Source organism: Zea mays, chromosome 3 (genome assembly GCF_902167145.1).
Source record: "Zea mays cultivar B73 chromosome 3, Zm-B73-REFERENCE-NAM-5.0, whole genome shotgun sequence".
NCBI classification, from domain to species: Eukaryota; Viridiplantae; Streptophyta; class Magnoliopsida; order Poales; family Poaceae; genus Zea; species Zea mays.
Window position 1 is genome coordinate 204,573,901 of NC_050098.1, and position 16,373 is coordinate 204,590,273.

The following is a 16,373-nucleotide window of genomic DNA, read 5'->3' on the forward strand; positions in this document are numbered from 1 at the left end:
CTTCAACTTGAAGGAGATGAAAGTACAAGCGTGACGCAAAAGTGAATGCCAAATCAGCGTGAACAGTACGGGGGTACTGTTCACCTATTTATAGGCACGGGACACAACCCATACAAAATTACATTCATGACCTTTACATTTGATAATAATTCTATAGTAATCTACCGAGGTCTAAATAGCCTTTTCATCTTTAAGTCGGTTTCACTTTTTGTTGCCACGCCGAAGCTTCCCTGCTCACACCTTCGGCGCTGTATCAACCTTCGTATTATTCTGGTCTACTGTGATGTCGACTTGAGTCCGAAGATACCTGTTCACACATTATACTCCAGAAATACTGTTAAATCCTGTTTTTGAGGACTTTCGGAAGCCGAAGGCCCCCAACAATGAACTTCGCCCGAGATTCATTATTCCTGAAAGAGGATAATGCTTCGAAGGACGAAAGTTCTTAAGTTTAACACTTGTGTTGACTTGTTTTTGGTTCACAACAATAAAAAACAAGTAACCAACAAGTATATCTCTCCTCCTTTGTTTCGTATTTAGAACTGTTTGTCTCGGTGGGACAAGTAAGGGTTAGTTTGAGAACTTCATTTTAATAAAAGATTTCTATTTTCAAAGAAAAATGAACTAATTTTTCTTGAAAAAATGAAAATTCCTTTAAAAAGGGTTCCTATATTATTCATAAGGTCTTGTTTGGTTATTCTAATTCCATGTAAATTGAAATGTATTAGAATAAATTAGAATATATTTTAACTTGATATAAATTTAAAACAACTCAATATGAACCTATCTATATAGATTAACGGTGAAAACAACGAAGCCTGAAAGTAAATCCGACGGTGCCATACACCCCAGGCCCGACGGGCCGACGCCCGCGTGAACAGCGATTGCGCTTCGCCTCGTGGCCGTGGCGCCGTGCGCGCTAAATTACAACCGCAGTCTGTAACTAAAAAGCGGCGTCCCGTTCGGCCGTTCCGCCCAGCGTGCGTTTCGTAAGCCGAGTAGCCGACCACGCGAAGCATCCAGCAGTGCTCAACTCTGTTCGCCACCGCCAGTCTGCCACACTCCATGCCCCACCACCACCTCGCCGCCTCGAAGGCAGAACCCTAGGCAGCCCCCAATGCCGCCCCACCGCCTCCTTCCCCTTCTCCTCCTACTCCTGCCTCTCGGCGTCTCCGGCGCCGCCGCTGCCGGGGGGAACGCCACGTCGGCGCCGCTCCCCTGCTCCGAGCTCTCGCGCGTCTGCACGGCCTTCATCGCCTTCCCGACTGCCGGCGCGGGGCCCGCCAATGCCACGGTGCTCGAGTCCATGTTCGACGCCGCGCCGGGCGACCTCACGGCCGACGCCGCGGCCAGCCCGAGGTACGCCTTCGTGCGTAAGAACTGCTCCTGCCTCCCGTCCCGCACCTACCTCGCCAACACCACCTACACCATCCCCTCCTCCGCGACGACCTCCTTCCCCAATACCACCGCCGCCGATGTCGCGGCTGCGGCGTACTCGGGCCTCGCCGTGCCGCCGCCTGGCGGGGCGGCGCAGCGACCGCCGCGACCGGGAGCGGTTGTGGCGCTCCACCTGCTCTGCGGCTGCTCGTCCGGGCCCTGGAACTACCTTCTCACCTATGTCGGCGTCGAAGGGGACACAGTGGAATCACTATCGAGTAGGTTCGGGGCGAGCATGGATGCCATCGAGACTGCCAATGCCATGGCCGGCCCCGACCCCATCACCGCGGGAAAGGTGTACTACATCCCACTCAACTCAGGTCAGTCTTCCCAACGTTTGCGATCATTTTGGACAAATGTTTCTCTTTCTTGAATTCGTTGTGAAAAGACTGGTAGTTCCTTTCGTCTCAAAGTTTGTTGGGTTGTTGCAATTGCAAGCACGGGTCTCTAATGATCGCAAATAATTGCTCGTTTATGAAGTACGGATCCTCTGATTTATTGGTCTGGGCTTGTGAGGCGTACCACGGAATTCACATTTTATATCTTGTGGCTGCCCTGGCAATTACCAACTGTCTCAGGACCATACCGTGGACACGGTGAATGATCGTGTCAAAATTGTACGCTAAATGTGTTCTTTAGTGAAGTGCCAGGCACTCCTTGCCCACTGGCCAGCAGTCAGCTAATGACTCAGCTTGTTGAAATATCAGTGGGTCTAAACAAGTTGCTGAAAGTTGCTACCACCACAGACTAGTATAACTAACTTCATTACTAAAACAGTCTTTTCGTGAAGTGCAGCATCTCGTAGTGTGCTTTTATATAGTTCTTGATTGGCACAAGGAGCTACATGTCATATTGAGTGATCGCACTAACACGTTCCCTGCACCTAATCTTCATTAATAATTGAACTCAGTTACATGCATACTGTGTAGTAGTTGAGATATTTAATGGCAGTGACATTATGTTTCTCACTGTGGGCTGCTCTGCGCCCAGTTCTCCAGCTTTTGATTGCTGAGCCTCCCAATAATATCCAATGTCAGCTTTCTTGGTCAGCTGAAGCCTCTGATCTGTTTTTCTTACTTCGTGGTGTTAGCTTTTCTTTACTACTATTATTATTCTTGATCACACAATTCCTTTTCTTCTTGCAATGTTTAATAGGTAACCTTACTTCGTTGTAATCCTTTTTATTTCTTGTAAATTTCAATGTAATGTTTGTAATAAACTTGTTTTGTTGAAGAGTTATTTAATGACTATTCCATCCTCATTGACCTGTACCAATTTGCAGTTCCTGGACAGGCATATGTTACACTACCTGCTCCTCCTGCCCCAGCCCCAGCGCCAACAGACTATACATTGTCAGGTTAATGTTCTTATCTGTAACTCGTTCCGTAATGTTCTTAGTTGGCAGTCATTGTGAGTGATAATTTAATACTGAGAAACATATTTCAGGTAGCCATTACAATTTACAACTCATCTGTTGATGTTTTGGTTTACATAGTCTTCCCATGATTTTCTGGCAATACTGTATGCTGTATTTTCTAGGTAACCTTTAGGCAGGCTGGATGTTATATTAGAATAATCAGTGACAGTTATTTACAATATGCATATTCCACATTTTTTGCTTATTTTATTTCGATTTTCTTTCAGTTAGCCACTCTTTTTATGGTCTTGATACTATATTTCTCTTCCAAGTATATCATCATTGTAAAATGTCAGTTTTTGTTACCAAGGATTATATACAACCAACATTATTATTATTATGATAATCTAACAAAGTATCCTCTGGCATACAACTGCAGGGACACCAGATTACCATTCAAGCAAATTTCCTTATGGATGGGTTATTGGTAGCATGGGAGTTGCGCTTGCTTTAATTGTTATTGCTGTTCTTGCACTTGTCCTATGGAAATTCTTTGGATATAAACCCCAAGATCGTAACGGCCAGAGAAAGAGCCCAGACCGACATAAGTTTCAACTCCTTAAGAGTGGTAGTTTCTGTTATGGTTCTGGAAGATATTTGTGTTGCCAATTTGGAAATGCAAAGCCAACAAGAGCGGATGGTGGTGAGCATCATATCAATGTCCCCAAAGGTCAGTTTACCGTTTGTTAACCATTCCCATAAAAAGAGCACAAGTAACTGCTATCAAGGCATCAAGCCTATGCTTGTTCTGGAGGTGGACCAATAGTTTCTTGAAATAGGATACAGTGGAAATTTCAATTGAGATACAGGGCAATAAATTCACAATTAGTACTAAATTAATACCAGCACAAATTAGCTACTGCTATTTTTATTTTGCTTCTCATTTATAACTGATTCAAGCCTCCAAAGCAGGTGTAGCAGCAGACGTATTTGATAGGGAGAAGCCTATTGTGTTTACGCACGAAGAAATACTCATATCAACTGACTCATTTTCGGATGCAAATCTTCTTGGTCATGGTACATATGGTTCTGTCTATTACGGTGTTCTCCGAGAGCAGGTCCAGCATCGAAGCTGCCCACTTGTATGCATAATATTCCTTGTCACTGCCTTCTCAATGCTAAAAAATGTTGTCTATAGGAGGTTGCGATAAAGAGAATGATGGCCACTAAAACAAAAGAATTCATAGTGGAAATGAAAGTTCTTTGCAAGGTTCATCATGCTAGTCTGGTACGGTGTTTTATTGCTTATCACAAAATCCTAGTATAAATTCATTTATTGATGTTCCATGTTTACTGAACTTTCATTGTGTGACCCATGTTTTGTCAAAGGTAGAATTGATTGGCTATGCAGCAGGCAAGGATGAGCTTTTCCTGGTTTATGAGTACTCTCAAAATGGTTCACTCAAAAATCATCTACATGATCCTGAAAGAAAGGGTATATCCTCATCTGACACTTGATTTCTGAAAGATTTTTTGCTCTTAGATATGACATTCAGTTTTATAAAGTATTAACATGTCCATAAGCTGTTCATTTGTTAGGACTGTAGACCCCCGTGTTAAACAATTTACAATAACTTTCATGTTTACTGGTTCCACATAGAGAGACATTGTCTTAATAATGGGACTACCGCTTACACCCTCCATCCCAAAGAGTGTCTATGTTTGTTCAGAACTCTAGATTCATAGATATATTTTTTTTGGGTCGGAGGGTGTACGTGGTATGCTATGGGCAGCCTTGGACCAACAAGTACTGCCTAGGGATCACCTACCACCATGTACTGTCTAGGGGTCACCTAATACACGTAATTCTATTTGGCCTCGGTAGTTCTGGATTCATATTTTATGTCCCACCTGGTACTATGCTACCATTTGTTTTGTTAGAAAAGGGAATATCATTAATATTCCAGCCTCTGTATCGATCATTACATATAGCTGTCCATTATTACATTCAAGTTACCGTTCAACGAAAGATCAAGGGAACTGAAACACACACGAGAGTTCAAAACATCCAAAACAAAAAAATAAAATAAACAAAAGGAAGTCTATTGCTAAAACTCCAGCCATTGGAAGCGAAAAACTCCATCACTGCCATCTCAAGCACACGCCACCCCGAATTTATTTTGGGGGTCTTTCCTCTTTCTTTTGCAACAGTACCCAAGGGTGAATCCAATGTGTTCCTCTGAAAAGCACTTGCATCAAAGAGAAAGCCCGTGTCTTGTTAAAAAAACTCATCATTTCTGCTTAACCAAAATGCCCAACAAATGGTACATGCTCCCACCGAGCCTGATACTTAAGTTTCTTCCCTACCCGAAGCAACCAACCATTAAACAACTGTTGAATGTTTAAAGGTGTATCAATCTCCAGATGAACTTAGCATTTTGTCAATAAAAAAGAGGTGTTGTGTTGACTCATCCAAGTTGCAAAAACAACGTGGACCTGAAAAACAACATAGAGGTAACTGTGAAACTACCATGTGGTTCAAAGTCCACCTGTGAAGCCCAATTTCAGAAACTCTTGTTTGACTTTCATTAAGCTGGACCAAAACTGAGAATCTCCAGGTATATGTTCAACTTGAGTTATTATTAAGTCTAAAAAGCCATGTACTAATCAAGCACCTATTCTGCAAATCAAGGTTTTAAATTCCTAGTCCTCCTTGATCTTTCGGTAAACAAAGAATACCTAAATCTATAAAAAAATAGTTTCTTTAAAACTTCTATCAGAACTTCAAAGAAATATAGCATAAAAATAGACAGATTACTAAGAACAAAATTAATGAGCACTAAGTGTCCTCCCACCAAAAGCATCTTTCATTTCCAACAACTAAGTTTCTTCTGGAACATCTCTTCAACTTCTTTCCAATCCACATTTCTAAGTTTTGTATAATGCATAGGTATACCAAAGGTATTGGAAGGGAAAAGAGCCCATCTCACCAAAGCAGAGAGCTCATTTTTATGAAAATTAATCTTGAGACCAGATAACTGTTCAACTGCACACAGCAAAAGCTTCATATTATTGGCTTGCTCAAGATTATTTTCCAAGAAAAGTACCGTATCATCTGCATATTGCAAAATAGAAAGACGTCATTTACTAAATGTGGGACTACTCCTTGACACTGACCATTATTTTTAGCTCTATCTATAAGAATTGTTATCATATCAACTACCAAGTTAAAAAGAATAGTAGAGAGGGGATCACCCTATCTCACCGCTTTCTTGGTTTAGAAAATGGCCCACATCATCATTTACTTTAACTTCTACAGATCCTCTAGAACCTACCTGATTAATCCAAGCACATTAAGATGGTGAGAAACCTTTCATTCTCAATACCTGTTGAAGAAAAGGCCATTTCAGGCTATGTCCAGCGGCTCGCACAAAACGTTGCGGATGTGCATTTTGCGCGACCACGACACACTATTCACGCTTCCAGCAGATCGTGGATGCTGTTGCACAAAATGTGTGGTCGGCCGCGCGGTCGCGCATTTCCGCGCTCTTCTCCTCTACGGGAGGATCTGCATGTGCATGTGTGGTCTACTGGACGCGACCACTTTTTGGCGTGCTCATCCAACGGCCATGTCGCTCTTGATGCGCATGCAAGTGCACCGTCCAGGCATCCGCTGGAAATAGCCTCACCATGTCATATGCCTTTTCAAAATCTAACTTAAGAATAACTTCATTTCTTTCTATACATCTCATGGATAGTTTATTTAAAATAATAGCACCCTCCATTATGTACCTCCCCATAGGAAAAGCTGTTTGAGAGGGTCTAATTACTTTATGAGCTATCAGAGAGATCCTTTTGTGAGAATCTTTGTAAAATTCTTAAAACTAACATTAAGAAGACATATGGATCTAAACTGTTGGATTCTAACCGCTTCGGTCTTTTTAGGCAAGAGGGTTATTACTCCGAAATTGTTACTATGAATAGGGAAATTACTAGGGTAAAATTCATTAAAAAGCTCCAACAGGTCCGGTTTATAATGTTCCAAAAAAACTGATAAAACTCAACTGGGTAACCTTCTGTTCCTGGTGCTTTATTATGCTCCATCTGAAAAATTGCCTCTTTTATCTTTTTTGTTGGAAGGTTCAGAAAGCAATTAATTTTCATGCTGAGAAACCTGAGGGATGCCCTCTCTATTTTCCTCATCTAGAGAAAAAAAATATTGCTTTCAGGAGACCCAAAAGGACCTTTATAAAACTCGTAATATAACTTTTTAGGTTCTCTTCCCCAACGATAACGCCCTCATGTTCTAGTTGGAAAAATCCTAGTTTGCTGTGCCTACCATTCGCTAAAAGCTGAAAATATTGAGCATTGTCGTCACAGTTGCTTTCAATCTCTGGAACCAACAGAGTTCCTCTTCTCTTAGCAACTTGGATAAATCGGCTGTCAGACAATGTTTATATTCCAGCTCTTGTGAAGATAGTTGAACAAGCTCCGCTTTCCTATTTAAAACATCTAACTGTTATAAGACAATGTTTATATTCCAGCTCTTGTGCTACCATTTGTTTGAACACCTAATTATGCTGCGTCCACAGGATTTACCATTGTTGATCAATTGTTCTGTTTTATTATTTCTTCCAGGGTGTTCATCACTTTCATGGATCTTTCGGGTCCAAATTGCACTTGATGCTGCCAGAGGACTAGAATACATTCATGAGCACACCAAAGATCATTATGTTCATAGAGACATTAAATCAAGTAATATCTTGCTTGATGGTTCCTTCAGAGCGAAGGTTAGGTGAATTAAATTATTTGGTTCCCTTTTTCGTGCATCAACTAAATAACTAATACGTTGTGTATTGCATCTTTTGCCTTCTCAGATTTCAGATTTTGGCCTTGCAAAACTTGTAGTGAAATCCAATGACGCAGAGGCTTCTGTCACTAAGGTTGTTGGAACTTTTGGTTATTTAGCCCCTGAGTAAGTGCATATTTGATGTCATTGTTTTAATTAAGAGCATGCTTTGTCTCTAACTATGGCATTGTAACAATCTTTCATTTGTCTTTTAGATACCTGCGGGATGGCCTGGCAACTACGAAGAGTGATGTCTATGCTTTTGGTGTGGTACTTTTTGAGCTAATATCTGGAAAGGAGGCGATTACAAGAGCTGAAGGAATGGGTGCAAGCTCAAACTCCGAGCGATGCTCACTGGCATCAGTTGTAAGTTTCCAGTTCAGTGGTAGTTGACTTTCTCATGTTGTACCTTTAGGCTTTACCATTATTTTAACATTGAAGTAGCATAGAACTTCTGTTGAACTTTGTTCAATTTCCTATTCATTTGTTTTTATTTACTCCAAAAGTCTTAAGCAACTTTGGTTATGTACTCCGCAGATGTTAGCTGCCGTAAGGAAATGTCCTAATTCAACGTATATGGGGAACCTGAAAGACTGCATTGACCATAATCTAAGGGATCTGTATCCTTATGACTGTGCGTACAAGGTATGAATTTTAAACTCATGCACTTCTTGCAGTTAGAGCTAGGGAGTTTCCTAGTTATCTTACCAGCCCATTTTGCGGCACCTTTGCTCGTCGTTCTGACCCCCATAAAATGGTTCTCTTAAGATGGCCATGCTAGCAAAACAGTGCGTGGACGAAGACCCTGTTCTACGGCCGGACATGAAGCAGGTGGTAATCACGCTCTCTCAAATACTGCTGTCTTCTATCGAGTGGGAGGCAACACAGGCTGGGAACAGCCAAGTGTTTAGTGGTCTTGTGGCGGGGAGGTGATCTGGTCAACACAGGCTGCTGTACATGCTCTTGAGTGATCTACTCACCTGATCCACCGGAGACATATTCGCCTATGGCCCTCCTCTTTATATCTTACTGGTCCTTTGTCCAGTTGAGCGATTTTCAGGTTTCTTCTGAGCTCTGAGAGAATACCTACCAGAGTGCAATATATTTTTTGGTGGGTGGTACAGTATGTAGCAACGTATGTATACAAGAATCTACCTTGTGATGCAATGTCCTGATGAGTCATTTCGTTTGTTCCGCTGCTGCTATGCCCTGACTTGTGTTTGTAGACCAAATTCAGCAGCAGCGACTGCAACGTGTACTTGTGTATTGTGGGTTCTTTCTTGGACACTCTTATCACGTTGGACACTCACACTCCTAAGGCCGTATTCTAAGATAGAAGGTGATAGGAGATAGCCTAACGCCTCCAATAACTCGCCGTCGTGCATACACAAAATGAGTACCTTGCGGTCGTGGATTTAACCTAAAGTGTGAAGAAGTCTTTAAAGACAATTCTTTCATCCGCTTTTAGGGTCCGTTTTAGGGATGGAAACCGATACTTATGTAGATATTAAATTTTTAGTCTTTTTATTTGATTGTGAATAAATAAGATATATAATTTTGTGTAAATTTATATTATTTTTTAACATTAAATTTGTAGATATTCATAAAATAGAAACCTTAAATTTATCATATATTTTTTAAACGACAGTTATAAAATTCGGATACACATTCTTTTTCCTTTTGTTGTTGTTGTAGAGAGTTAATGTATAAAACAATTTACATAAAATTTATTTTTATTTATAATAATGTGCTTGATAATTTAAGAAAAGATTAGCATCAAATTTTGTTTATATCTATATTTAAAATATTAAATTTGTCTTAACATGTTTTCGGCTGTACTTTGCCGCGACTGCAGGCTGCAGCTGTATTCCTGTGGGTGTGGCCCTATCACAAAAGAATATTGTAGGATGGCTGTGGAGCAGCTGTCTAGGCAGCAGACCAACAACTTCTTGACTACCCACTTTCATTCCTATCCGCTTTAGGCTATAGGACTGTCTCATTCTGTGGTAAACACCACACTTTCTCTTAATAATGCTTTTTTCTCTAAACAAAAGGAGCGAGTTGCCTCATCCATCAGGGACTTTCCAAAACCTCCATGGCTTGGCGTTATCATGAACAAGTCCTGACTTAGAAATTTTGACATCTGCTAGATCATCCTCATAATTAGGCCAAGGCACATCGGGAATTTCCTAAACACCAGACATCTAACACAAAAAGGACTCAATCAAACCATAAATATGGCAAATAAAAACAAAGAAACATGTTACATAATACCTTAGCAAGGCTCATAAGCAACAATTAGAAAACTTCCTTGAACAAGGAGCAAGACCTCACATTTTTTCCAAAGAGGTAGCAGACTGCGACGTGTAATCACAATATAAATAGGCGACTTTGGTCAAAAGCGACAATTTAACTTCTTTGTATGCTCGACTTTGGTCAAACTCGACACCTGTAAAACTGAAATAAAAATTGTTCACCTTCTAACCTCCAACGACAACTCTGAAGCTCGAGGACAGCGTTTGTACCTTCATCTGAAACCATAATTTTTTGCGAGATTCGTACCTTCGAAGCATGCGGCTTCGCTCGGAGATTTGATCTCGGATAAAGACAGTTCATGATGTTTTTATAGGATGGCTGTGGAGCAGCTGTCTAGCCAGCAGACGAACAACTTCTTGTTGGATACCCACTTTTCATCCCTATCCGCTTTAGGCTTCAGGACTGTCTCCATTCTGTTTGCAATGTGGCCTCGGGAGTCGGGAGGATAGCCTTACGAAACATTTGTCCATCAGACCATATCAAGGTATAACTGCCGCCAATTTGCAGTCCCTTCATTCTCTAACCCTATCGTTTTAGGAACCCAGGGCTATAGATGATCAATCACCCTGCTCATGGTCTCATTCCTTCCTCGTCGGTACCCGGCGTCTGATTTGATTCCTTCCCCATGGCCATGGTGGCGCTTTGCTCACCATTTCGGTGAACCTCAGAGGAACATGACTGCGACCTGAACCTGAACCTGAACGATCAGGTCTCCGATGAAAAGTCCGAGCAGCCTCGACGATGATTCGTGCACCAAATTTCACCCACGGTGCTGGTGTTTGGCAACGCCCAGTTGGAGTTGGAGCAACTGTTTGGAGACAGAAATATATAGGGACACAGGATCGGTCATTGGTCAACCGCCAAACAAAGCTGTTTTTTGTTAATAATTGCCGGCCTAAAATTATTGGCGCAGAAGATTCGTTCTCCTACTCCCAGAATCTCTACAGCGGTCCCATACTGCTGCTACCCGCGGAGAGGAATCGTGTGTCTAAAAACATTACTCCCTCCGTTTCTTTTTATTTGTCGCTGGATAGTGCAATTTTACACTATCCAGCGACAAATAAAAAGAAACGGAGGGAGTATATGTTTAGATAAAGTCAAAGGATCGTAAGTTTAAACCGAGTCTATATTTTATAGATAAGAGCATTAACATTTAAACATTTACAAACTTAACTGAATTTACATTTATAAGTTTTAACTAAATTTGTACACGGAAGATAACAATGCTAACTAGTGATATTATAAATATGAGTCATTTTTATTAAGTTTGATCGAACTTATTACCATTTAAATTTAACTAAACCTGTAATATTTTTTACTGTCCGTTTTTGCACGCAGATGAACATATGATCCTCTACAAAAGTAAAAATGCCGTCTTGAATTTAATTGAAGTATATTTAATAAAAAATCGTGAATGGTTGAACAATTAATAAAGATTTGCTAAACCGAAGATTTTTATAATCTCTCTCTCTTCTCGTTCTGAAGAGTTCCCCACCCAAGTTGTAATTGTAATGAGCCAGTCCAAAGTGGTGAACCTCTCCCGCCGACGACGCTCGCATACACTCCCATTCCCCCCCCCCCCCCCCCCCCCCCCCCCCCCCCCCCCCCCCCCCCCCCCCCCTTCCTAGTCAGTTCCCCCACCTCATGACTCCTGAGGTCTTGCTCTAGCTCGAGCGCCATGGCCACGTCTCGCTGCGGTAAACAGCGGCAGCCGCTCCTCCACTCTCCCACGCCCGCAGACGCCAACGGTGGCGGCGCAGCCAAGAGGCGCAGGTTCGTCTCGTTCCTCGCCGTCACGGCAGCTCTTGTCGCGTCCTACCACCTCCTCGTGCCAACCAATTCGTCGCACTACCACGCACTATTCCTCTCCCTCGGTTCCAACGCCACCGCGGCGGCCCACCTACGCGCGCTCACCCTCCGCCCCCACGTCGCTGGCACCGAGGCCAACGCGGCCACCGCCCGCTACGTGCTCCACGCCTTCTCCTCCCTCTCCTTCCCAGCACACATCACCCCTTACTCGGTTCTCCTCTCCTACCCCGTCCACCGCTCCCTCTCCCTCGCCGCGGCGCCCGGCCTAGCCGCCAGGCCGTTCTCCTTGGTGCAAGAGACCTACAAAGGCGACCCGTACGCTGAGGCCGCCGCGGAGGTCCTCCCGACGTACTTCGCCTACTCGGGATCCGGCTCCGTCACCGCCGAGGTCGTCTACGCCAACTACGGCCACAACGAGGATTATGCTTACCTCGCCTCCCGCGGGGTCGACGTCGTGGGCAAGGTCGCGCTCGTGCGGTACGGTGACATCCACTGCGAGGACATGGTGCGGAACGCGCGCGCCGCGGGCGCCGCCGCCGCTATCGTGTACACCGATGCCAAGGACTTCGGCGGGAGCGCGGCGAAGGGGGAGAAGCGCAAGTGGTTCCCCGACGCGCGGTGGCTGCCGCCGACAGGCGTTCAGGTCGGGACCCTGTACTACGGGAACGGCGATCCGACCACGCCGCTGTGGCCGTCGTGCGCGGCTGGGGACGACTGCGAGCGGCTGAGCATGGAGGAGCTGGACGGCAGCGAGGAGATGCCGGGCATCCCGGCGCTGCCAGTGTCGGCCAGGGACGGGGAGACAATCCTCAAGGCGATGGGCGGCGATGTCGCGCCACCCAAGTGGCAGGGCGGCGACGGCGCGCCCGTGTACCGGCTCGGCCCCGGCCCGGCCGTGTTGAACCTCACCTACATTGTGAGTGCCTCAGTGGTCAGCGCAAGCATTATCTGTGGGGTAGTATTGTCTGAATTCAAGGACGAATTTCTGATTATTGACTTACGATTTGCAGGGAAACGAGACTTTAGCAACAATCGAAAATGTGTTTGCGGTGATAGAAGGAAAAGAGGAGCCTGACAGGTAACTGGTCTCTCGAAACTGTATAGATTTGCATAATTTTGGCTAACTGCAGCCTGCAAAATGGAAAACTGCACAAGACACCGAATTGCACATGTCATATGCCCGCTTATCGATTCTTATCTTAGTCAGCCGTCCACACCGAGTACTAGTATTTTCATATTTTTATACTCTGGATGTTTCTTCGATTGACTTCATGGTTCGTCGCTTCACAAATTTGTCAAATTTTGCCAACAATATAATTAGATATCAGCATCATGTCATGGGCATCTAGAAACTTGACAAATTTAAATACTGTTTGACATATTTGCAGATATGTGATCATAGGCAACCATCGTGATGCTTGGACATTTGGAGCAGTTGATCCTAACAGTGGAACAGCAGCCATGCTTGAGGTAAACTACTACTGCTGAATATAGTTTGATGGCATATTCGACAATTTCGAGAAATTCTATTTCAAAAAAAAAAAAAAAAAACTGAAGGGACCCGGTTTCCTCCCACTGTATAGATCGCGGAGAGGCTGTCCAAGCTACAAGCGAAAGGGTGGAGGCCTAGAAGAACAATAATCCTATGCAGTTGGGACGCAGAAGAGTTTGCCCTGGTACCTCCTTGCTTACTGGTTCACATATCCTTATCTGCAAGTCAAATGCTCAGATGAACAATCATTCATGCTGGATTTATACACTGTCTCAGATAGGGTCTACTGAATGGGCCGAGGAGAACATGGACACTCTAGCTTCAAGAGCTATAGCTTACCTGAACGTGGACATATCAGTGTTTGGTCCTGGGGGTCTTATGCCCCGTGCGACCCCTCAACTTGATGAATTGATCAAAGAAGCAAGTAAAATGGTATTCAAGCTCTACCCTGTTTCTATATTACAGTTTATGGAGACTCCTGATTTACAGTTCTCGTCACTTCTTTATTTGAAGGTACCAGATCCTGATGAACCATCTCAAACCTTGTATGACACCATGATGCGCCATCATCCACCGGTATGTATGTTCAATGTTAAAGATGTTCTATAGCTATGATCTGGTCTAGACGAGTGGTGAAAAAGAGTGAAGTCCCAGTGGATAAGAACTACCGCTGTCAGGTACTGAAGTGAAAACTTCCTTTTTTTTCCAGATCACTAGAGTGGCTGGTGCTGGAACAGATTTTGCAGCATTTGTCCAGCATATAGGAGTCCCGTCACTCGACATGTCTTATGGGCTGTGTAAGTGAAACTGATTTGAAGCATTAAAATCGACAGCTCTCTGTTTGATCATTTCAGTGTCTTTGCCAAGTGAATTTGCAAGATTTTTAAAATGCAGTTAATTCACAAGACTGGGAACCATGGCTTTGCATGATCAATAACCACTAATGGTATACTTATCTAGCATTTGATGTCATGAACTCATGATTGCTGTTGCAGTTGAAGAATACCCTGTTTACCACTCGTTGTATGATGATTATGTTTGGGTGGAGAGGTTTGGAGACCCCTTGTTCCACAGGCATGTTGCAGGTACTGAACCATCTATATTTAAAGAAAGCTTTCAAGTTTATCCCAAGTACAGACAAATCAATTTTCCTTGCATAATTATCCAGTGGCCAGCGTTTGGGGTCTGATTGCACTGAAACTTGCTGACGACGAGATCATACCCTTCAATTACGTCTCTTATGCCTCCGAACTGGAGGTACCACTTATTCACATTTGATGTACACAGTTCGCTTCTTGTTTATTGGTATACTTGTGTTTATGAATCTTGAGACCTGAAATAATTATGTTATCTTGCAGGAGTGCACAAAAGATATCGTAGATAAATGTAAAGGATTTCCTGTCAGTTTCTCTCCTTTGCAGAACTCCATCAAGCAGCTCGAGAGTGCTGCCACCAAAATTTACAAAGAGAAGAAGGTAAAACATGACGTGCCTGGCACTCAGATGTGTAACTGATAAATAAAAACTTTAACACCTCATTTTTGGTACGTAGTTGCTGCAAGCAGAAAACTGGAGCCTAAAGACAAGTAAGTATACGCTGAAAGTCAGGGAGATAAACGACCGGTTGATGATGGCCGAGCGAGCGTTCACCAACCGAGAAGGACTGGTCGGGAGACCATGGTACAAGCATATGGTGAGTAGAGAGCTCCGGAGTCGTGGTTTGATGTGTGCTTCTGAACAGTGAAGCCGACAGAGTGACAAAACGTTTCACTTATTTCTTTCTGCAGATATATGCATCATCGGATCAAGACGACTGGGGGACCAAAGCCTTCCCTGGTATAGTCTCGGCCATGGACAAGGCTAAGAAGTCCAACACAACCGAGACGTGGCGACTGCTGCAGCACGAGATTTACAGGGTTGCCAGGGCTGTGTCCAAGGCTTCTGCAGTCCTGGATGGTAAACTAACATGATGTGCACGTGCACTGCAGATTTTCATTCTATTCTACATAGATCGAAGTACCCGATGGATTCAGTTTCCATTTCGTTTCTTGAAAGCTGAAGTGCGTGGAATACCTGTCAGGCATCATTGGATAATTGTGTAAATAATGAAGAAATATGCTCAAGTTAGTGTCCTATGAATAAAGAATAGTGGAATCATCTCTCACGATGATTCCCTTGAGAGTATCGCCAATCATTTTCCTGGGAGTTGCATGTTGTTCTTGCTCTCGCTATCTCGGCGACCGCTGCAAATTGAGCGTACCATCTGTGTATAAATATATCTCATCTATGAGGTGTGGAGCTAGGCTGAAACTGATTGGCGCGGTGTCGGACTGGTATACACCATGTCAGCAGCATGGGACCTACAATAAAACCATTCTTGTTTTACATACTGTTTCTAATGGTGTTGCATCAGATTTAAACTAGATTTTTTAATCTGATGTAACACCATTGAAAACGGTACGTAAAACAAGGGTAGCCTTATTGTACATGAAACTCTACTATCTTTCATAAAACTCTCTAATATCTCTCCTTATAATTGTACTGTCAGTCTGTCATGTCATTAAACATGATGATATATCACTATATTTTTTTTAAATAAGTATAAAACTCTCATTGAGAACGGACTAATATCTTCCGAATTTTTGGGATCCCACGGCTGACGGCAGCAACCGGACAGTGAACAGGTTGGCGGAGGGTCGCCATCTATCTAGAATTCATGAAGATGCAGGTTGCACGCAAAAGATTCCGTGAAGAGGCCATGTACAAGTTGACCCAATAATTTTGTATGCAAAAAAGAATGCATATGTAGAGTTGCTGAGCCGATTAAAATAGTTCACGATGGATCCATTTTTTAATAATAGCATTCATAATTACAACTCTAGGTTAATTTATTATAAAATCTATTTATAAAATTTATTCTATAATTTTCTAATTATATTTATAAATACTATATTTATAACTCTAAATAATTTATTATAAAAATATATTTCGTAATTAATCTAATAATATTTATAAATAATAATATTTGTATTTATAATTGATTAAATTTAAGATTATAAAAGATGACACTGAATTAAAATTTTATTCACGGACGGAGGTGTACTTTCTACCTGC

General features: G+C 42.9%; 2 protein-coding genes across 2 annotated transcripts; both read left to right on the forward strand.

The window, feature by feature from the left end:
* Nucleotides 1-957: 957 nt before the first annotated feature.
* On the forward strand, nt 958-8,919 carry LOC103651227 (lysM domain receptor-like kinase 3). Its single transcript, XM_008676849.3, has 11 exons — nt 958-1,757; nt 2,720-2,794; nt 3,234-3,524; nt 3,767-3,912; nt 3,993-4,082; nt 4,184-4,289; nt 7,433-7,584; nt 7,672-7,769; nt 7,859-8,009; nt 8,181-8,288; nt 8,412-8,919. Exons 1-11 carry the CDS (start codon nt 1,118-1,120, stop codon nt 8,574-8,576), a joined length of 2,022 nt encoding a protein of 673 aa, XP_008675071.2. The 5' UTR covers nt 958-1,117; the 3' UTR covers nt 8,577-8,919.
* Nucleotides 8,920-11,571: 2,652 nt separating this feature from the next.
* LOC100280900 (glutamate carboxypeptidase 2) lies at nt 11,572-15,450 on the forward strand. The gene is made up of 12 exons (NM_001153820.2): nt 11,572-12,684; nt 12,779-12,846; nt 13,157-13,238; nt 13,352-13,444; nt 13,537-13,692; nt 13,774-13,836; nt 13,970-14,057; nt 14,256-14,345; nt 14,429-14,517; nt 14,619-14,735; nt 14,812-14,952; nt 15,047-15,450. Exons 1-12 carry the CDS (start codon nt 11,638-11,640, stop codon nt 15,227-15,229), a joined length of 2,217 nt encoding a protein of 738 aa, NP_001147292.1. The 5' UTR covers nt 11,572-11,637; the 3' UTR covers nt 15,230-15,450.
* The last annotated feature ends 923 nt before the right edge of the window (nt 15,451-16,373 follow it).